Genomic DNA, 22,332 nt, shown 5'->3' with positions numbered 1-22,332 from the left:
ATCACTTCTGCTTGTTTGTCTTCTGCAAGTGTGCTGCATAATCCCTTTTAAATGTTGCGTTTTTCGTTTTGTTCGGCTAGCGGTTAGAATTAATTTAGCATGCGCTGAGCTCAGCTAGCAAGAAACAAATGATTTTTTGTTGATTTCACTTTTTTTGTTTTATTTGTTTGAATTTCTTTTTATTTTTTTTTTTAGATTTTTGCTCCGCCCGAAAAAAAAATTTTTTTTTTTATTTGATTCGATCACTTCTGCTTGTTTGTCTTCTGCAAGTGTGCTGCATAATCCCTTTTAAATGTTGCGTTTTTCGTTTTGTTCGGCTAGCGGTTAGAATTAATTTAGCGTGCGCTGAGCTCAGCTAGCAAGAAACAAATGATTTTTTGTTGGTTTCACTTCTGGCCGCCGTCCGTAGCCACTCTTTACTCACTACTCAAACTTCGGGCATGGCGCGCGCACACAAGCACACATACATACACATATACATATACATACATTGTCATTGTCCAGCTGTACATGTATTGTGGCGCCGGTTGCGTAAACTCTTCTGATTTTCTACTCACTGCATTGTTAAGCCTGTATGCGTTTGCTCATCTGCTCTGCTTCTGCTTCCTTGTACATCTATTAGCGTCCTCTCTGTCTCTCTCTTCTGCTCCCTTATGCATGCTGTTCCGCCACCATGCTTAAGCTCTTCAGCACTTCTGCTTTTTCGTCTTCTGCAAGTGTGCTGCACAATCCCATTTAAATGTTGCGTTTTTCGTTTTGTTCGGCTAGCGGTTAGAATTAATTTAGCGTGCGCTGAGCTCAGCTAGCAAGAAACAAATGATTTTTTGTTGGTTTCACTATTTTTTGTTTTATTTGTTTGAATTTCTTTTTATTTTTTTTTTTTAGATTTTTGCACCGCCCGAAAAATAAAATTTTTTTTTTTATTTGATTCGATCACTTCTGCTTGTTTGTCTTCTGCAAGTGTGCTGCATAATCCCTTTTAAATGTTGCGTTTTTCGTTTTGTTCGGCTAGCGGTTAGAATTAATTTAGCGTGCGCTGAGCTCAGCTAGCAAGAAACAAATGATTTTTTGTTGATTTCACTTTTTTTGTTTTATTTGTTTGAATTTCTTTTTATTTTTTTTTTTTAGATTTTTGCTCCGCCCGAAAAAAAATTTTTTTTTTTTATTTGATTTGATCACTTCTGCTTGTTTGTCTTCTGCAAGTGTGCTGCATAATCCCTTTTAAATGTTGCGTTTTTCGTTTTGTTCGGCTAGCGGTTAGAATTAATTTTGCGTGCGCTGAGCTCAGCTAGCAAGAAACAAATGATTTTTTGTTGGTTTCACTTCTGGCCGCCGTCCGTAGCCACTCTTTACTCGCTACTCAAACTTCTTATTTGTTTTATTTGTTTGAATTTCTTTTTATTTTTTTTTTTTTAGATTTTTGCACCGCCCGAAAAATAAAATTTTTTTTTTATTTGATTCGATCACTTCTGCTTGTTTGTCTTCTGCAAGTGTGCTGCATAATCCCTTTTAAATGTTGCGTTTTTCGTTTTGTTCGGCTAGCGGTTAGAATTAATTTAGCGTGCGCTGAGCTCAGCTAGCAAGAAACAAATGATTTTTTGTTGATTTCACTTTTTTTGTTTTATTTGTTTGAATTTCTTTTTATTTTTTTTTTTTAGATTTTTGCTCCGCCCGAAAAAAAAATTTTTTTTTTTTATTTGATTCGATCACTTCTGCTTGTTTGTCTTCTGCAAGTGTGCTGCATAATCCCTTTTAAATGTTGCGTTTTTCGTTTTGTTCGGCTAGCGGTTAGAATTAATTTAGCGTGCGCTGAGCACAGCTAGCAAGAAACAAATGATTTTTTGTTTGTTTCACTTCTGGCCGCCGTCCGTAGCCACTCTTTACTCGCTACTCAAACTTCTTATTTGTTTTATTTGTTTGAATTTCTTTTTATTTTTTTTTTTTTTTTAGATTTTTGCACCGCCCGAAAAATAAAATTTTTTTTTTTATTTGATTCGATTACTTCTGCTTGTTTGTCTTCTGCAAGTGTGCTGCATAATTCCTTTTAAATGTTGCGTTTTTCGTTTTGTTCGGCTAGCGGTTAGAATTAATTTAGCGTGCGCTGAGCTCAGCTAGCAAGAAACAAATGATTTTTTGTTGGTTTCACTTTTTTTTTGTTTTATTTGTTTGAGTTTCTTTTTATTTTTTTTTTTTAGATTTTTGCACCGCCCGAAAAATAAAAATTTTTTTTTTTATTTGATTCGATCACTTCTGCTTGTTTGTCTTCTGCAAGTGTGCTGCATAATCCCTTTTAAATGTTGCGTTTTTCGTTTTGTTCGGCTAGCGGTTAGAATTAATTTTGCGTGCGCTGAGCTCAGCTAGCAAGAAACAAATGATTTTTTGTTGGTTTCACTTCTGGCCGCCGTCCGTAGCCACTCTTTACTCGCTACTCAAACTTCTTATTTGTTTTATTTGTTTGAATTTCTTTTTATTTTTTTTTTTTTTTAGATTTTTGCACCGCCCGAAAAATAAAATTTTTTTTTATTTGATTCGATCACTTCTGTTTGTTTGTCTTCTGCAAGTGTGCTGCATAATCCCTTTTAAATGTTGCGTTTTTCGTTTTGTTCGGCTAGCGGTTAGAATTAATTTAGCGTGCGCTGAGCTCAGCTAGCAAGAAACAAATGATTTTTTGTTGATTTCACTTTTTTTGTTTTATTTGTTTGAATTTCTTTTTATTTTTTTTTTTAGATTTTTGCTCCGCCCGAAAAAAAAATTTTTTTTTTTATTTGATTCGATCACTTCTGCTTGTTTGTCTTCTGCAAGTGTGCTGCATAATCCCTTTTAAATGTTGCGTTTTTCGTTTTGTTCGGCTAGCGGTTAGAATTAATTTAGCGTGCGCTGAGCTCAGCTAGCAAGAAACAAATGATTTTTTGTTGGTTTCACTTCTGGCCGCCGTCCGTATCCACTCTTTACTCACTACTCAAACTTCGGGCATGGCGCGCACACACAAGCACACATACATACACATATACATATACATACATTGTCATTGTCCAGCTGTACATGTATTGTAGCGCCGGTTGCGTAAACTCTTCTGATTTTCTATTCACTGCATTGTTAAGCCTGTATGCGTTTGCTCATCTGCTCTCCTGCTTCTGCTTTCTTGTACATCTATTAGCGTTTTTCCTCTCTGTCTCTCTCTTCTGCTCCCTTATGCATGCTGTTCCGCCACCATGCTTAAGCTCTTCAGCACTTCTGCTTTTTCGTCTTCTCCAAGTGTGCTGCACAATCCCTTTTAAATGTTGCGTTTTTCGTTTTGTTCGGCTAGCGGTTAGAATTAATTTAGCGTGCGCTGAGCTCAGCTAGCAAGAAACAAATGATTTTTTGTTGGTTTCACTTTTTTTTTGTTTTATTTGTTTGAGTTTCTTTTTATTTTTTTTTTTTAGATTTTTGCACCGCCCGAAAAATAAAATTTTTTTTTTTATTTGATTCGATCACTTCTGCTTGTTTGTCTTCTGCAAGTGTGCTGCATAATCCCTTTTAAATGTTGCGTTTTTCGTTTTGTTCGGCTAGCGGTTAGAATTAATTTAGCGTGCGCTGAGCTCAGCTAGCAAGAAACAAATGATTTTTTGTTGATTTCACTTTTTTTGTTTTATTTGTTTGAATTTCTTTTTATTTTTTTTTTTTAGATTTTTGCTCCGCCCGAAAAAAAATTTTTTTTTTTTTATTTGATTTGATCACTTCTGCTTGTTTGTCTTCTGCAAGTGTGCTGCATAATCCCTTTTAAATGTTGCGTTTTTCGTTTTGTTCGGCTAGCGGTTAGAATTAATTTTGCGTGCGCTGAGCTCAGCTAGCAAGAAACAAATGATTTTTTGTTGGTTTCACTTCTGGCCGCCGTCCGTAGCCACTCTTTACTCGCTACTCAAACTTCTTATTTGTTTTATTTGTTTGAATTTCTTTTTATTTTTTTTTTTTTTAGATTTTTGCACCGCCCGAAAAATAAAATTTTTTTTTTATTTGATTCGATCACTTCTGCTTGTTTGTCTTCTGCAAGTGTGCTGCATAATCCCTTTTAAATGTTGCGTTTTTCGTTTTGTTCGGCTAGCGGTTAGAATTAATTTAGCGTGCGCTGAGCTCAGCTAGCAAGAAACAAATGATTTTTTGTTGATTTCACTTTTTTTGTTTTATTTGTTTGAATTTCTTTTTATTTTTTTTTTTTAGATTTTTGCTACGCCCGAAAAAAAAATTTTTTTTTTTATATGATTCGATCACTTCTGCTTGTTTGTCTTCTGCAAGTGTGCTGCATAATTCCTTTTAAATGTTGCGTTTTTCGTTTAGTTCGGCTAGCGGTTAGAATTAATTTAGCGTGCGCTGAGCTCAGCTAGCAAGAAACAAATGATTTTTTGTTGATTTCACTTTTTTTATTTTATTTGTTTGAATTTCTTTTTATTTTATTTTTTTTTTAGATTTTAGTACCGCCCGAAAAATAAAATTTTTTTTTATTTGATTCGATCACTTCTGCTTGTTTGTCTTCTGCAAGTGTGCTGCATAATCCCTTTTAAATGTTGCGTTTTTCGTTTTGTTCGGCTAGCGGTTAGAATTAATTTAGCGTGCGCTGAGCTCAGCTAGCAAGAAACAAATGATTTTTTGTTGATTTCACTTTTTTTGTTTCATTTGTTTGAATTTCTTTTTATTTTTTTTTTTTAGATTTTTGCACCGCCCGAAAAAAAAATTTTTTTTTTTTATTTGATTCGATCACTTCTGCTTGTTTGTCTTCTGCAAGTGTGCTGCATAATTCCTTTTAAATGTTGCGTTTTTCGTTTAGTTCGGCTAGCGGTTAGAATTAATTTAGCGTGCGCTGAGCTCAGCTAGCAAGAAACAAATGATTTTTTGTTGATTTCACTTTTTTTATTTTATTTGTTTGAATTTCTTTTTATTTTATTTTTTTTTTAGATTTTAGCACCGCCCGAAAAATAAAATTTTTTTTTATTTGATTCGATCACTTCTGCTTGTTTGTCTTCTGCAAGTGTGCTGCACAATCCCTTTTAAATGTTGCGTTTTTCGTTTTGTTCGGCTAGCGGTTAGAATTAATTTAGCGTGCGCTGAGCTCAGCTAGCAAGAAGCAAATGATTTTTTGTTGGTTTCACTTCTGGCCGCCGTCCGTAGCCACTCTTTACTCGCTACTCAAACTTCTTATTTGTTTTATTTGATTGAATTTCTTTTTATTTTTTTTTTTTTTGATTTTTGCACCGCCCGAAAAATAAAATTTTTTTTTTATTTGATTCGATCACTTCTGCTTGTTTGTCTTCTGCAAGTGTGCTGCATAATCCCTTTTAAATGTTGCGTTTTTCGTTTTGTTCGGCTAGCGGTTAGAATTAATTTAGCGTACGCTGAGCTCAGCTAGCAAGAAACAAATGATTTTTTGTTGGTTTCACTTCTGGCCGCCGTCCGTAGCCACTCTTTACTCACTACTCAAACTTCGGGCATGGCGCGCACACACAAGCACACATACATTTACATATACATATACATACATTGTCATTGTCCAGCTGTACATGTATTGTGGCGCCGGTTGCGTAAACTCTTCTGATTTTCTACTCACTGCATTGTTAAGCCTGTATGCGTTTGCTCATCTGCTCTCCTGCTTCTGCTTCCTTGTACATCTATTAGCGTTTTTCCTCTCTGTCTCTCTCTTCTGCTCCCTTATGCATGCTGTTCCGCCACCATGCTTAAGCTCTTCAGCACTTCTGCTTTTTCGTCTTCTGCAAGTGTGCTGCACAATCCCTTTTAAATGTTGCGTTTTTCGTTTTGTTCGGCTAGCGGTTAGAATTAATTTAGCGTGCGCTGAGCTCGGCTAGCAAGAAACAAATGACATACACTGTCATTGTCCCGCTGTACATGTATGGTTGCGCCTGCTGCGTAAACTCTGCTACATTGTACATGTATTAGCATTGCGCCACCTGGATGAGTAAGCTCCACTGCTGACTGCAAAGTGACTGGTGCACCTGCCATAACTTAGTAGAAAGCGCGAGAGAGTAAGCAAGAAACAAATGAATTTTTGGTAGTTTCAGTTCTGGCAGCCGCCCGTATCCACTCTTTACATGCAACCCAAACCTCTTGCTTGGCTTCCTGAAATAAAAATTACAAAAAACGCACTTAGATAAATCCTCACACAAACACACATACATACACTATACATATACATACATTGTCATGTATGGTTGTGCTTGCTGCGTAAACTCTGCTCCACGCTGTGCCAAAAGGCCACGTGGTTCCATTAGTGCTAAAAGATCCCAAGGTATGTCGGCCATTGAAGTAGAGCTGAAAAACTATCCATGGTTGCAACATTCAATAGTTTCGATGGTTTTGCAACAATTATTCAATAGTATCGATAGTACTATCGAAAATATTTTCAAGTTAAAAAACAAACTAAATAAATGCATATTTAAAAATAAAAATAAAAATTTTAATAAACAATTCAGATATTTACAATAACGAGATCCTTCATGGACTATAACAAAACAAAAAAATATTAAATATTATTAAAATTAAATGTATGGCTTTTAGCCAATGAAGTAGAGCTGTAAAACTATCGATGGGTGCAACAGTCAATAGTTTCGATGGTTTTGCATTAATTGTTCAATAGTATCGATAGTACTATCGAAAATATTTTCAAGTTAAAAAACAAACTAAATAAATGCATATTTAAAAATAAAAATAAAAATTTTAATAAACAATTCAGATGTTTACAATAATGAGATCCTTCATGGACTATAACAAAACAAAAAAATATTAAATATAATTAAAATTAAATGTATGGCTTTTAGCCAATGAAGTAGAGCTGTCAAACTATCGATGGTTGCAACATTCAATAGTTTCGATGGTTTGACAACAATTATTCAATAGTATCGATAGTACTATCGAAAATATTTTCAAGTTAACCCTTTATATGACACCTTATCGGATTTTGATGTAGCTTATTTCATTAGAAAGAAAAATAAAAATAAATAATTCAACTTCTTTCTTTTTTTTTAAATTTTACTTTTTTAGTCATTTATTTAAGGATAAAAGGATTGTTGCATATATGCAACAGATAGGGTTGTGGTGAAAATAATTGAAGTATTTCTTAGTGTATTATAAGAGGTAAAACAAAATATTTTTCAAAGTTAGTTAGATAATATTATTAATTAATTATATAACACATTTAAGTAAAAAAGTGGAGTTATTTTAATGTAAATGAAAATTTTTGAAACAATTATTAATGTATGGCTTTTAGCCAATGAAGTAGAGCTGTTAAACTATCGATGGTTGCAACATTCAATAGTTTCGATGGTTTTGCATATATTATTCAATAGTATCGATAGTACTAAAAAACAAACTAAATAAATGCATATTTAAAAACAAAAATAAAAATTTTAATAAACAATTCAGATGTTTACAATAATGAGATCCTTCATGGACTATAACAAAACAAAAAAATATTAAATATAATTAAAATTAAATGTATGGCTTTTAGTCTTCTGCCAAGATCCAAGAGTTATGATGAAGAAAAAGAAGCATGTCCACATGCTTAGCTTTTAAGGCTCGTCGTTCCGTGATAATCTGTCCAGCTTTGCTGAACAATCGCTCTGACTCAGTGGATGAGTGGGTGCCGCACTCGATTCGACACAACTGCTGACTGCATAGTGACTGGTTCAACTGAAACAAATGAATTTTTGGTGGTTTCAGTTCTGGCAGCCGCCCGTATCCACTCTTTATATGCAACCCAAACCTCTTGCATGGCTTCCTGAAATAAAAATTACAAAAAACGCACTTAGATAAATCCTCACACAAACACACATACATACACTATACATATACATACACTGTCATTGTCCAGCTGTACATGTATGGTTGCGCCTGCTGCGTAAACTCTGCTACATTGTACTTGTATTAGCATTGTGCCGCCTGGATGTGTAAGCTCCACTGCTGACTGCATAGTGACTGGTGCACCTGCCATAACTTAGTAGAAAGCGCGAGAGAGTAAGCAAGAAACAAATGAATTTTTGGTGGTTTCAGTTCTGGCAGCCGCCCGTATCCACTCTTTACATGCAACCCAAACCTCTTGCATGGCTTCCTGAAATAAAAATTACAAAAAACGCACTTAGATAAATCCTCACACAAACACACATACATACACTATACATATACATACATTGTCATTGTCCAGCTGTACATGTATGGTTGCGACTGCTGCGTAAACTCTGCTCCATTGTACATGTATTAGCATTGCGCCGCCTGGATGAGTAAGCTCCACTGCTGACTGCAAAGTGACTGGTGCACCTGCCATAACTTAGTAGAAAGCGCGAGAGAGTAAGCAAGAAACAAATGAATTTTTGGTAGTTTCAGTTCTGGCAGCCGCCCGTATCCACTCTTTACATGCAACCCAAACCTCTTGCATGGCTTCCTGAAATAAAAATTACAAAAAAACGCACTTAGATAAATCCTCACTCAAACACACATACATACACTATACATATACATACACTGTCATTGTCCAGCTGTACATGTATGGTTGCGCCTGCTGCGTAAACTCTGCTACATTGTACATGTATTAGCATTGTGCTGCCTGGATGTGTAAGCTCCACTGCTGACTGCATAGTGACTGGTGCAACTGCCATAACTTAGTAGAGAGCGCGAGAGAGTAAGCAAGAAACAAATGAATTTTTGGTGGTTTCAGTTCTGGCAGCCGCCCGTATCCACTCTTTATATGCAACCCAAACCTCTTGCATGGCTTCCTGAAATAAAAATTACAAAAAACGCACTTAGATAAATCCTCACACAAACACACATACATACACTATACATATACATACACTGTCATTGTCCAGCTGTACATGTATGGTTGCGCCTGCTGCGTAAACTCTGCTACATTGTACATGTATTAGCATTGCGCCGCCTGGATGAGTAAGCTCCACTGCTGACTGCAAAGTGACTGGTGCACCTGCCATAACTTAGTAGAAAGCGCGAGAGAGTAAGCAACAAACAAATGAATTTTTGGTAGTTTCAGTTCTGGCAGCCGCCCGTATCCACTCTTTACATGCAACCCAAACCTCTTGCATGGCTTCCTGAAATAAAAATTACAAAAAACGCACTTAGATAAATCCTCACACAAACACACATACATACACTATACATATACATACATTGTCATTGTCCAGCTGTACATGTATGGTTGCGACTGCTGCGTAAACTCTGCTCCATTGTACATGTATTAGCATTGCGCCGCCTGGATGAGTAAGCTCCACTGCTGACTGCAAAGTGACTGGTGCACCTGCCATAACTTAGTAGAAAGCGCGAGAGAGTAAGCAAGAAACAAATGAATTTTTGGTAGTTTCAGTTCTGGCAGCCGCCCGTATCCACTCTTTACATGCAACCCAAACCTCTTGCATGGCTTCCTGAAATAAAAATTACAAAAAAACGCACTTAGATAAATCCTCACTCAAACACACATACATACACTATACATATACATACACTGTCATTGTCCAGCTGTACATGTATGGTTGCGCCTGCTGCGTAAACTCTGCTACATTGTACATGTATTAGCATTGTGCTGCCTGGATGTGTAAGCTCCACTGCTGACTGCATAGTGACTGGTGCAACTGCCATAACTTAGTAGAGAGCGCGAGAGAGTAAGCAAGAAACAAATGAATTTTTGGTGGTTTCAGTTCTGGCAGCCGCCCGTATCCACTCTTTATATGCAACCCAAACCTCTTGCATGGCTTCCTGAAATAAAAATTACAAAAAACGCACTTAGATAAATCCTCACACAAACACACATACATACACTATACATATACATACACTGTCATTGTCCAGCTGTACATGTATGGTTGCGCCTGCTGCGTAAACTCTGCTACATTGTACATGTATTAGCATTGCGCCGCCTGGATGAGTAAGCTCCACTGCTGACTGCAAAGTGACTGGTGCACCTGCCATAACTTAGTAGAAAGCGCGAGAGAGTAAGCAACAAACAAATGAATTTTTGGTAGTTTCAGTTCTGGCAGCCGCCCGTATCCACTCTTTACATGCAACCCAAACCTCTTGCATGGCTTCCTGAAATAAAAATTACAAAAAACGCACTTAGATAAATCCTCACACAAACACACATACATACACTATACATATACATACATTGTCATTGTCCAGCTGTACATGTATGGTTGCGACTGCTGCGTAAACTCTGCTCCATTGTACATGTATTAGCATTGCGCCGCCTGGATGAGTAAGCTCCACTGCTGACTGCAAAGTGACTGGTGCACCTGCCATAACTTAGTAGAAAGCGCGAGAGAGTAAGCAAGAAACAAATGAATTTTTGGTAGTTTCAGTTCTGGCAGCCGCCCGTATCCACTCTTTACATGCAACCCAAACCTCTTGCATGGCTTCCTGAAATAAAAATTACAAAAAAACGCACTTAGATAAATCCTCACTCAAACACACATACATACACTATACATATACATACACTGTCATTGTCCAGCTGTACATGTATGGTTGCGCCTGCTGCGTAAACTCTGCTACATTGTACATGTATTAGCATTGTGCTGCCTGGATGTGTAAGCTCCACTGCTGACTGCATAGTGACTGGTGCAACTGCCATAACTTAGTAGAGAGCGCGAGAGAGTAAGCAAGAAACAAATGAATTTTTGGTGGTTTCAGTTCTGGCAGCCGCCCGTATCCACTCTTTATATGCAACCCAAACCTCTTGCATGGCTTCCTGAAATAAAAATTACAAAAAACGCACTTAGATAAATCCTCACACAAACACACATACATACACTATACATATACATACACTGTCATTGTCCAGCTGTACATGTATGGTTGCGCCTGCTGCGTAAACTCTGCTACATTGTACATGTATTAGCATTGTGCCGCCTGGATGTGTAAGCTCCACTGCTGACTGCATAGTGACTGGTGCACCTGCCATAACTTAGTAGAAAGCGCGAGAGAGTAAGCAAGAAACAAATGAATTTTTGGTGGTTTCAGTTCTGGCAGCCGCCCGTATCCACTCTTTACATGCCATAACTTAGTAGAAAGCGCGAGAGAGTAAGCAAGAAACAAATGAATTTTTGGTAGTTTCAGTTCTGGCAGCCGCCCGTATCCACTCTTTACATGCAACCCAAACCTCTTGCATGGCTTCCTGAAATAAAAATTACAAAAAAACGCACTTAGATAAATCCTCACACAAACACACATACATACACTATACATAAACATACACTGTCATTGTCCAGCTGTACATGTATGGTTGCGCCTGCTGCGTAAACTCTGCTACATTGTACATGTATTAGCATTGTGCTGCCTGGATGTGTAAGCTCCACTGCTGACTGCATAGTGACTGGTGCAACTGCCATAACTTAGTAGAGAGCGCGAGAGAGTAAGCAAGAAACAAATGAATTTTTGGTGGTTTCAGTTCTGGCAGCCGCCCGTATCCACTCTTTATATGCAACCCAAACCTCTTGCATGGCTTCCTGAAATAAAAATTACAAAAAACGCACTTAGATAAATCCTCACACAAACACACATACATACACTATACATATACATACATTGTCATGTATGGTTGTGCTTGCTGCGTAAACTCTGCTCCACGCTGTGCCAAAAGGCACAGGTTCCATTAGTGCTAAAAGATCCCAAGGTATGTCGGCCATTGAAGTAGAGCTGAAAAACTATCCATGGTTGCAACATTCAATAGTTTCGATGGTTTTGCAACAATTATTCAATAGTATCGATAGTACTATCGAAAATATTTTCAAGTTAAAAAACAAACTAAATAAATGCATATTTTAAAATAAAAATAAAAATTTTAATAAACAATTCAGATGTTTACAATAATGAGATCCTTCATGGACTATAACAAAACAAAAAAATATTAAATATAATTAAAATTAAATGTATGGCTGTTAGCCAATGAAGTAGAGCTGTCAAATGAGATCCTTCATGGACTATAATAAAACAAAAATATATTAAATATAATTATAGATAAATGTATGGCTTTTAGCCAATGAAGTAGAGCTGTAAAACTATCGATGGTTGCAACATTCAATAGTTTCGATGGTTTTGCATTAATTATTCAATAGTATCGATAGTACTATCGAAAATATTTTCAAGTTAATAAACAAACTAAATAAATGCATATTTAAAAATAAAAATAAAAATTTTAATAAACAATTCAGATGTTTACAATAATGAGATCCTTCATGGACTATAACAAAACAAAAAAATATTAAATATAATTAAAATTAAATGTATGGCTTTTAGCCAATGAAGTAGAGCTGTCAAACTATCGATGGTTGCAACATTCAATAGTTTCGATGGTTTTGCATATATTATTCAATAGTATCGATAGTACTAAAAAACAAACTAAATAAATGCATATTTAAAAACAAAAATAAAAATTTTAATAAACAATTCAGATGTTTACAATAATGAGATCCTTCATGGACTATAACAAAACAAAAAAATATTAAATATAATTAAAATTAAATGTATGGCTTTTAGCCAATGAAGTAGAGCTGTCAAACTATCGATGGTTGCAACATTCAATAGTTTCGATGGTTTTGCATATATTATTCAATAGTATCGATAGTACTAAAAAACAAACTAAATAAATGCATATTTAAAAACAAAAATAAAAATTTTAATAAACAATTCAGATGTTTACAATAATGAGATCCTTCATGGACTATAACAAAACAAAAAAATATTAAATATAATTAAAATTAAATGTATGGCTTTTAGCCAATGAAGTAGAGCTGTCAAACTATCGATGGATTGTTGGGATTGTACCTTTTCATGTGGTTCTTAGCCTTTGTTGAACATATCAGTTCGTCAACACACAAAAATTGTTCCATAGGAACTTTTTTAAAATTTTTGTTTAGTTCATCTATTATTGGCCTGATTTTGAATAGCCGATCGTGACAGGAGTGTGACAAAGGCAGAGCATTATCATTGTTGTTAAAGTAAATGTGACGCCTCATCATCTCAAATGTTTTTTGCGACATAATATTCTGTATCGCTGGTACTCCAATTATTGTTGACCAATATTGAGTAATTCTTGGAAGACGCGAAATTGACATGTATAATATTATTCCAACAAACTGTCGAATATCTAAGGACGTAAAATTGACATGTGCGTTAGGGTCTTTTTGGCGAATATAAAGATTTGTTTCGATTGTAATTTCATCAAACAGGTTTTTTGGAAAAAGATACCAAAAAAATTGTATTGGCTCTGATAGTTCCATTAGTTCCGGATGCAACATAGTACTCCCGAGAAACTGCAGTTGATTTTCGTTCAAAATTAAACTGCGTTTTCTCCATAACAAGTTTCTTTTCAGATCAGGGTTATTACTTTTAACATTTGGCTCAGAATCATCTTCGAGATTTGAGTTTGAAACGTCTAAGGCATTACTCGGTGGATTTTGGTCATCGATGTCATCTTCATCCGTACTACCTGCATCTTTCTCATCTGGATAAAAATCGCTTTCTTCATCAGCAGAAAAGTCAAGTTCATCCTCGCTATCTAAACTGTTGAAATAATTTTCAACCTGTGAAGGTGTTAAACCTTTTCCTGACATATTTCCTGCGTAAGAAGTACTATTTATATATGTAGTCTCATAAAACACATACAACAAACCCAAGACAAGTTCTATGACACATAACAACAACATATAACCATATGACAACATATAATATAAACACAAACACTCTATGTTGCATAAATACAACAAAATAAATTCTGCACAATATAACTTCAAATACTTGTTTGATGTATATCTGCAACATACCGATTTTTCGAATCTACACACAATACACAACAAGAAACGTGAAAACTTGATAGCACATGCATTTGAAACATATTTACCTTTGTTTTTCTTAAGTTTTTCGTAAAGAAATATCTATATTTTTAATAAAATTTTGCAACACAATTTTTTCAGCGCACTCAACATGTGCTTCTCACAAAATTGGCGGGAAAGTGAACATATGTTTTACAAAACATCTAGAAATGTGCCCAAAGCAAATCATTTATAAAATACGTTTGTTTCAGATGTACAACATATAGCCACATTCGATTTTTTCGATTTGCATTGCGAAAAAATATCTTTTAAAGGGTATGTTGCAGATATGCAACACTGCCATATAAAGGGTTAAAAAACAAACTAAATAAATGCATATTTAAAAATAAAAATAAAAATTTTAATAAACAATTCAAATGCTTACAATAATGAGATCCTTCATGGACTATAACAAACCAAAAAAATATTAAATATAATTAAAATTAAATGTATGGCTTTTAGTCTTCTGCCAAGATCCAAGAGTTATGATGAAGAAAAAGAAGCATGTCCACATGCTTAGCTTTTAAGGCTCGTCGTTCCGTGATAATCTGTCCAACTTTGCTGAACAATCGCTCTGACTCAGTGGATGAGTGGGTGCCGCACTCGATTCGACACAACTGCTGACTGCATAGTGACTGGTTCAACTGAAACAAATGAATGTTTGGTGGTTTCAGTTCTGGCAGCCGCCCGTATCCACTCTTTATATGCAACCCAAACCTCTTGCATGGCTTCCTGAAATAAAAATTACAAAAAAACGCACTTAGATAAATCCTCACACAAACACACATACATACACTATACATATACATACACTGTCATTGTCCAGCTGTACATGTATGGTTGCGCCTGCTGCGTAAACTATGCTACATTGTACATGTATTAGCATTGCGCCGCCTGGATAAGTAAGCTCCACTGCTGACTGCAAAGTGACTGGTGCACCTGCCATAACTTAGTAGAAAGCGCGAGAGAGTAAGCAAGAAACAAATGAATTTTTGGTGGTTTCAGTTCTGGCAGCCGCCCGTATCCACTCTTTATATGCAACCCAAACCTCTTGCATGGCTTCCTGAAATAAAAATTACAAAAAACGCACTTAGATAAATCCTTACACAAACACACATACATACACTATACATATACATACATTGTCATTGTCCAGCTGTACATGTATGGTTGCGACTGCTGCGTAAACTCTGCTCCATTGTACATGTATTAGCATTGCGCCGCCTGGATGAGTAAGCTCCACTGCTGACTGCAAAGTGACTGGTGCACCTGCCATAACTTAGTAGAAAGCGCGAGAGAGTAAGCAAGAAACAAATGAATTTTTGGTAGTTTCAGTTCTGGCAGCCGCCCGTATCCACTCTTTACATGCAACCCAAACCTCTTGCATGGCTTCCTGAAATAAAAATTACAAAAAAACGCACTTAGATAAATCCTCACTCAAACACACATACATACACTATACATATACATACACTGTCATTGTCCAGCTGTACATGTATGGTTGCGCCTGCTGCGTAAACTCTGCTACATTGTACATGTATTAGCATTGTGCTGCCTGGATGTGTAAGCTCCACTGCTGACTGCATAGTGACTGGTGCAACTGCCATAACTTAGTAGAGAGCGCGAGAGAGTAAGCAAGAAACAAATGAATTTTTGGTGGTTTCAGTTCTGGCAGCCGCCCGTATCCACTCTTTATATGCAACCCAAACCTCTTGCATGGCTTCCTGAAATAAAAATTACAAAAAACGCACTTAGATAAATCCTCACACAAACACACATACATACACTATACATATACATACACTGTCATTGTCCAGCTGTACATGTATGGTTGCGCCTGCTGCGTAAACTCTGCTACATTGTACATGTATTAGCATTGTGCTGCCTGGATGTGTAAGCTCCACTGCTGACTGCATAGTGACTGGTGCACCTGCCATAACTTAGTAGAAAACGCGAGAGAGTAAGCAAGAAACAAATGAATTTTTGGTGGTTTCAGTTCTGGCAGCCGCCCGTATCCACTCTTTACATGCCATAACTTAGTAGAGAGCGCGAGAGAGTAAGCAAGAAACAAATGAATTTTTGGTGGTTTCAGTTCTGGCAGCCGCCCGTATCCACTCTTTATATGCAACCCAAACCTCTTGCATGGCTTCCTGAAATAAAAATTACAAAAAACGCACTTAGATAAATCCTCACACAAACACACATACATACACTATACATATACATACATTGTCATGTATGGTTGTGCTTGCTGCGTAAACTCTGCTCCACGCTGTGCCAAAAGGCACAGGTTCCATTAGTGCTAAAAGATCCCAAGGTATGTCGGCCATTGAAGTAGAGCTGAAAAACTATCCATGGTTGCAACATTCAATAGTTTCGATGGTTTTGCAACAATTATTCAATAGTATCGATAGTACTATCGAAAATATTTTCAAGTTAAAAAACAAACTAAATAAATGCATATTTAAAAATAAAAATAAAAATTTTAATAAACAATTCAGATGTTTACAATAATGAGATCCTTCATGGACTATAACAAAACAAAAAAATATTAAATATAATTAAAATTAAATGTATGGCTGTTAGCCAATGAAGTAGAGCTGTCAAATGAGATCCTTCTTGGACTATAATAAAACAAAAATATATTAAATATAATTAAAGATAAATGTATGGCTTTTAGCCAATGAAGTAGAGCTGTCAAACTATCGATGGTTGCAACATTCAATAGTTTCGATGGTTTTGCATATATTATTCAATAGTATCGATAGTACTAAAAAACAAACTAAATAAATGCATATTTAAAAACAAAAATAAAAATTTTAATAAACAATTCAGATGTTTACAATAATGAGAACCTTCATGGACTATAACAAAACAAAAAAATATTAAATATAATTAAAATTAAATGTATGGCTTTTAGCCAATGAAGTAGAGCTGTCAAACTATCGATGGATTGTTGGGATTGTACCTTTTCATGTTGTTCTTAGCCTTTGTTGAACATATCAGTTCATCAACACACAAAAATTGTTCCATAGGAACTTTTTTAAAATTTTTGTTTAGTTCATCTATTATTGGCCTGATTTTGAATAGCCGATCGTGACAGGAGTGTGACAAAGGCAGAGCATTATCATTGTTGTTAAAGTAAATGTGACGCCTCATCATCTCAAATGTTTTTTGCGACATAATATTCTGTATCGCTGGTACTCCAATTATTGTTGACCAATATTGAGTAATTCTTGGAAGACGCGAAATTGACATGTATAATATTATTCCAACAAACTGTCGAATATCTAAGGACGTAAAATTGACATGTGCGTTAGGGTCTTTTTGGCGAATATAAAGATTTGTTTCGATTGTAATTTCATCAAACAGGTTTTTTGGAAAAAGATACCAAAAAAATTGTATTGGCTCTGATAGTTCCATTAGTTCCGGATGCAACATAGTACTCCCGAGAAACTGCAGTTGATTTTCGTTCAAAATTAAACTGCGTTTTCTCCATAGCAAGTTTCTTTTCAGATCAGGGTTATTACTTTTAACATTTGGCTCAGAATCATCTACGAGATTTGAGTTTGAAACGTCTAAGGCATTACTCGGTGGATTTTGGTCATCGATGTCATCTTCATCCGTACTACCTGCATCTTTCTCATCTGGATAAAAATCGCTTTCTTCATCAGCAGAAAAGTCAAGTTCATCCTCGCTATCTAAACTGTTGAAATAATTTTCAACCTGTGAAGGTGTTAAACCTTTTCCTGACATATTTCCTGCGTAAGAAGTACTATTTATATATGTAGTCTCATAAAACACATACAACAAACCCAAGACAAGTTCTATGACACATAACAACAACATATAACCATATGTATAAACACATAACAACATATAATATAAACACAAACACTCTATGTTGCATAAATACAACAAAATAAATTCTGCACAGTATAACTTCGAATACTTGTTTGATGTATATCTGCAACATACCGATTTTTCGAATCTACACACAATACACAACAAGAAACGTGAAAACTTGATAGCACATGCATTTGAAACATATTTACCTTTGTTTTTCTTAAGTTTTTCGTAAAGAAATATCTATATTTTTAATAAAATTTTGCAACACAATTTTTTCAGCGCACTCAACATGTGCTTCTCACAAAATTGGCGGGAAAGTGAACATGTTTTACAAAACATCTAGAAATGTGCCCAAAGCAAATCATTTATAAAATACGTTTGTTTCAGATGTACAACATATAGCCACATTCGATTTTTTCGATTTGCATTGCGAAAAAATATCTTTTAAAGGGTATGTTGCAGATATGCAACACTGCCATATAAAGGGTTAAAAAACAAACTAAATAAATGCATATTTAAAAATAAAAATAAAAATTTTAATAAACAATTCAAATGCTTACAATAATGAGAAACGGAAAGTGAACATGTTTTACAAAACATCTAGAAATGTGCCCAAAGCAAATCATTTATAAAATACGTTTGTTTCAGATGTACAACATATAGCCACATTCGATTTTTTCGATTTGCATTGCGAAAAAATATCTTTTAAAGGGTATGTTGCAGATATGCAACACTGCCATATAAAGGGTTAAAAAACAAACTAAATAAATGCATATTTAAAAATAAAAATAAAAATTTTAATAAACAATTCAAATGCTTACAATAATGAGATCCTTCATGGACTATAACAAACCAAAAAAATATTAAATATAATTAAAATTAAATGTATGGCTTTTAGTCTTCTGCCAAGATCCAAGAGTTATGATGAAGAAAAAGAAGCATGTCCACATGCTTAGCTTTTAAGGCTCGTCGTTCCGTGATAATCTGTCCAACTTTGCTGAACAATCGCTCTGACTAAGTGGATGAGTGGGTGCCGCACTCGATTCGACACAACTGCTGACTGCATAGTGACTGGTTCAACTGAAGCAAATGAATTTTTGGTGGTTTCAGTTCTGGCAGCCGCCTGTATCCACTCTTTATATGCAACCCAAACCTCTTGCATGGCTTCCTGAAATAAAAATTACAAAAAACGCACTTAGATAAATCCTCACACAAACACACATACATACACTATACATATACATACACTGTCATTGTCCAGCTGTACATGTATGGTTGCGCCTGCTGCGTAAACTCTGCTACATTGTACTTGTATTAGCATTGTGCCGCCTGGATGTGTAAGCTCCACTGCTGACTGCATAGTGACTGGTGCACCTGCCATAACTTAGTAGAAAGCGCGAGAGAGTAAGCAAGAAACAAATGAATTTTTGGTAGTTTCAGTTCTGGCAGCCGCCCGTATCCACTCTTTACATGCAACCCAAACCTCTTGCATGGCTTCCTGAAATAAAAATTACAAAAAAACGCACTTAGATAAATCCTCACTCAAACACACATACATACACTATACATATACATACACTGTCATTGTCCAGCTGTACATGTATGGTTGCGCCTGCTGCGTAAACTCTGCTACATTGTACATGTATTAGCATTGTGCTGCCTGGATGTGTAAGCTCCACTGCTGACTGCATAGTGACTGGTGCAACTGCCATAACTTAGTAGAGAGCGCGAGAGAGTAAGCAAGAAACAAATGAATTTTTGGTGGTTTCAGTTCTGGCAGCCGCCCGTATCCACTCTTTATATGCAACCCAAACCTCTTGCATGGCTTCCTGAAATAAAAATTACAAAAAACGCACTTAGATAAATCCTCACACAAACACACATACATACACTATACATATACATACACTGTCATTGTCCAGCTGTACATGTATGGTTGCGCCTGCTGCGTAAACTCTGCTACATTGTACATGTATTAGCATTGCGCCGCCTGGATGAGTAAGCTCCACTGCTGACTGCAAAGTGACTGGTGCACCTGCCATAACTTAGTAGAAAGCGCGAGAGAGTAAGCAACAAACAAATGAATTTTTGGTGGTTTCAGTTCTGGCAGCCGCCCGTATCCACTCTTTACATGCAACCCAAACCTCTTGCATGGCTTCCTGAAATAAAAATTACAAAAAAACGCACTTAGATAAATCCTCACACAAACACACATACATACACTATACATATACATACACTGTCATTGTCCAGCTGTACATGTATGGTTGCGCCTGCTGCGTAAACTCTGCTACATTGTACATGTATTAGCATTGTGCTGCCTGGATGCGTAAGCTCCACTGCTGACTGCATAGTGACTGGTGCAACTGCCATAACTTAGTAGAGAGCGCGAGAGAGTAAACAAGAAACAAATGAATTTTTGGTGGTTTCAGTTCTGGCAGCCGCCCGTATCCACTCTTTATATGCAACCCAAACCTCTTGCATGGCTTCCTGAAATAAAAATTACAAAAAACGCACTTAGATAAATCCTCACACAAACACACATACATACACTATACATATACATACACTGTCATTGTCCAGCTGTACATGTATGGTTGCGCCTGCTGCGTAAACTCTGCTACATTGTACATGTATTAGCATTGCGCCGCCTGGATGAGTAAGCTCCACTGCTGACTGCAAAGTGACTGGTGCACCTGCCATAACTTAGTAGAAAGCGCGAGAGAGTAAGCAAGAAACAAATGAATTTTTGGTAGTTTCAGTTCTGGCAGCCGCCCGTATCCACTCTTTACATGCAACCCAAACCTCTTGCATGGCTTCCTGAAATAAAAATTACAAAAAAAACGCACTTAGATAAATCCTCACTCAAACACACATACATACACTATACATATACATACACTGTCATTGTCCAGCTGTACATGTATGGTTGCGCCTGCTGCGTAAACTCTGCTACATTGTACATGTATTAGCATTGTGCTGCCTGGATGTGTAAGCTCCACTGCTGACTGCATAGTGACTGGTGCAACTGCCATAACTTAGTAGAGAACGCGAGAGAGTAAGCAAGAAACAAATGAATTTTTGGTGGTTTCAGTTCTGGCAGCCGCCCGTATCCACTCTTTACATGCCATAACTTAGTAGAAAGCGCGAGAGAGTAAGCAAGAAACAAATGAATTTTTGGTAGTTTCAGTTCTGGCAGCCGCCCGTATCCACTCTTTACATGCAACCCAAACCTCTTGCATGGCTTCCTGAAATAAAATTTACAAAAAAAAAATGCACTTAGATAAATCCTCACACAAACACACATACATACACTATACATAAACATACACTGTCATTGTCCAGCTGTACATGTATGGTTGCGACTGCTGCGTAAACTCTGCTACATTGTACATGTATTAGCATTGTGCTGCCTGGATGTGTAAGCTCCACTGCTGACTGCATAGTGACTGGTGCAACTGCCATAACTTAGTAGAGAACGCGAGAGAGTAAGCAAGAAACAAATGAATTTTTGGTGGTTTCAGTTCTGGCAGCCGCCCGTATCCACTCTTTACATGCCATAACTTAGTAGAAAGCGCGAGAGAGTAAGCAAGAAACAAATGAATTTTTGGTGGTTTCAGTTCTGGCAGCCGCCCGTATCCACTCTTTATATGCAACCCAAACCTCTTGCATGGCTTCCTGAAATAAAAATTACAAAAAACGCACTTAGATAAATCCTCACACAAACACACATACATACACTATACATATACATACATTGTCATGTATGGTTGTGCTTGCTGCGTAAACTCTGCTCCACGCTGTGCCAAAAGGCACAGGTTCCATTAGTCCTAAAAGATCCCAAGGTATGTCGGCCATTGAAGTAGAGCTGAAAAACTATCCATGGTTGCAACATTCAATAGTTTCGATGGTTTTGCAACAATTATTCAATAGTATCGATAGTACTATCGAAAATATTTTCAAGTTAAAAAACAAACTAAATAAATGCATATTTAAAAATAGAAATAAAAATTTTAATAAACAATTCAGATGTTTACAATAATGAGATCCTTCATGGACTATAACAAAACAAAAAAATATTAAATATAATTAAAATTAAATGTATGGCTGTTAGCCAATGAAGTAGAGCTGTCAAATGAGATCCTTCATGGACTATAATAAAACAAAAATATATTAAATATAATTATAGATAAATGTATGGCTTTTAGCCAATGAAGTAGAGCTGTAAAACTATCGATGGTTGCAACATTCAATAGTTTCGATGGTTTTGCAACAATTATTCAATAGTATCGGTAGTACTATCGAAAATATTTTCAAGTTAAAAAACAAACTAAATAAATGCATATTTAAAAATAAAAATAAAAATTTTAATAAACAATTCAGATGTTTACAATAATGAGATCCTTCATGGACTATAACAAAACAAAAAAATATTAAATATTATTAAAATTAAATGTATGGCTTTTAGCCAATGAAGTAGAGCTGTAAAACTATCGATGGTTGCAACATTCAATAGTTTCGATGGTTTTGCATTAATTATTCAATAGTATCGATAGTACTATCGAAAATATTTTCAAGTTAATAAACAAACTAAATAAATGCATATTTAAAAATAAAAATAAAA

At 35.9% G+C, this 22,332-nt stretch overlaps 2 protein-coding genes and 2 long non-coding RNA genes across 6 annotated transcripts; 1 reads left to right on the top strand and 3 right to left on the bottom strand.

Moving 5' to 3' along the window:
* Nucleotides 1-7,486: 7,486 nt before the first annotated feature.
* On the bottom strand, nucleotides 7,487-11,697 carry LOC115483145. 2 transcript variants are annotated; one of them, XM_030224306.1, is made up of 3 exons: nucleotides 11,574-11,697; nucleotides 11,481-11,495; nucleotides 7,487-7,677 (listed from the first exon to the last, which is right to left on the bottom strand). In XM_030224306.1, exons 1-3 carry the CDS (start codon nucleotides 11,673-11,675, stop codon nucleotides 7,492-7,494), a joined length of 303 nt encoding a protein of 100 aa, XP_030080166.1. In that variant the 5' UTR covers nucleotides 11,676-11,697; the 3' UTR covers nucleotides 7,487-7,491. The 2 variants fall into 2 exon arrangements, with proteins under 2 accessions (XP_030080166.1, XP_030080167.1); XM_030224307.1 differs by having other exon boundaries at nucleotides 11,557-11,695.
* Nucleotides 11,698-14,316: 2,619 nt separating this feature from the next.
* LOC115483150 lies at nucleotides 14,317-16,211 on the bottom strand. Of its 2 annotated transcripts, none has more exons than XM_030224310.1 (3): nucleotides 16,088-16,211; nucleotides 15,995-16,009; nucleotides 14,317-14,503 (listed from the first exon to the last, which is right to left on the bottom strand). In XM_030224310.1, the coding sequence occupies exons 1-3, from the start codon at nucleotides 16,187-16,189 to the stop codon at nucleotides 14,318-14,320; spliced, it is 303 nt and encodes a 100-aa protein (XP_030080170.1). In that variant the 5' UTR covers nucleotides 16,190-16,211; the 3' UTR covers nucleotide 14,317. The 2 variants fall into 2 exon arrangements, with proteins under 2 accessions (XP_030080170.1, XP_030080172.1); XM_030224312.1 differs by having other exon boundaries at nucleotides 16,071-16,210.
* A 641-nt stretch (nucleotides 16,212-16,852) lies between these two features.
* LOC115483143 lies at nucleotides 16,853-18,028 on the top strand. Its single transcript, XR_003944261.1, has 3 exons — nucleotides 16,853-17,170; nucleotides 17,232-17,624; nucleotides 17,988-18,028. It is a non-coding gene; the product is annotated as an uncharacterized LOC115483143 (long non-coding RNA).
* A 573-nt stretch (nucleotides 18,029-18,601) lies between these two features.
* On the bottom strand, nucleotides 18,602-21,060 carry LOC115483152. The gene is made up of 3 exons (XR_003944267.1): nucleotides 21,039-21,060; nucleotides 20,942-20,956; nucleotides 18,602-18,788 (listed from the first exon to the last, which is right to left on the bottom strand). It is a non-coding gene; the product is annotated as an uncharacterized LOC115483152 (long non-coding RNA).
* Nucleotides 21,061-22,332: the final 1,272 nt, after the last annotated feature.

Source organism: Drosophila hydei, unplaced genomic scaffold (assembly GCF_003285905.1).
Source record: "Drosophila hydei strain 15085-1641.00,03,60 unplaced genomic scaffold, DhydRS2 tig00000508-arrow-arrow-pilon, whole genome shotgun sequence".
Classification (NCBI taxonomy): Eukaryota; Metazoa; Arthropoda; class Insecta; order Diptera; family Drosophilidae; genus Drosophila; species Drosophila hydei.
The sequence above is the reverse complement of the archived record's forward strand: the minus strand, read 5'-3'. Positions and strand labels throughout refer to the sequence as shown.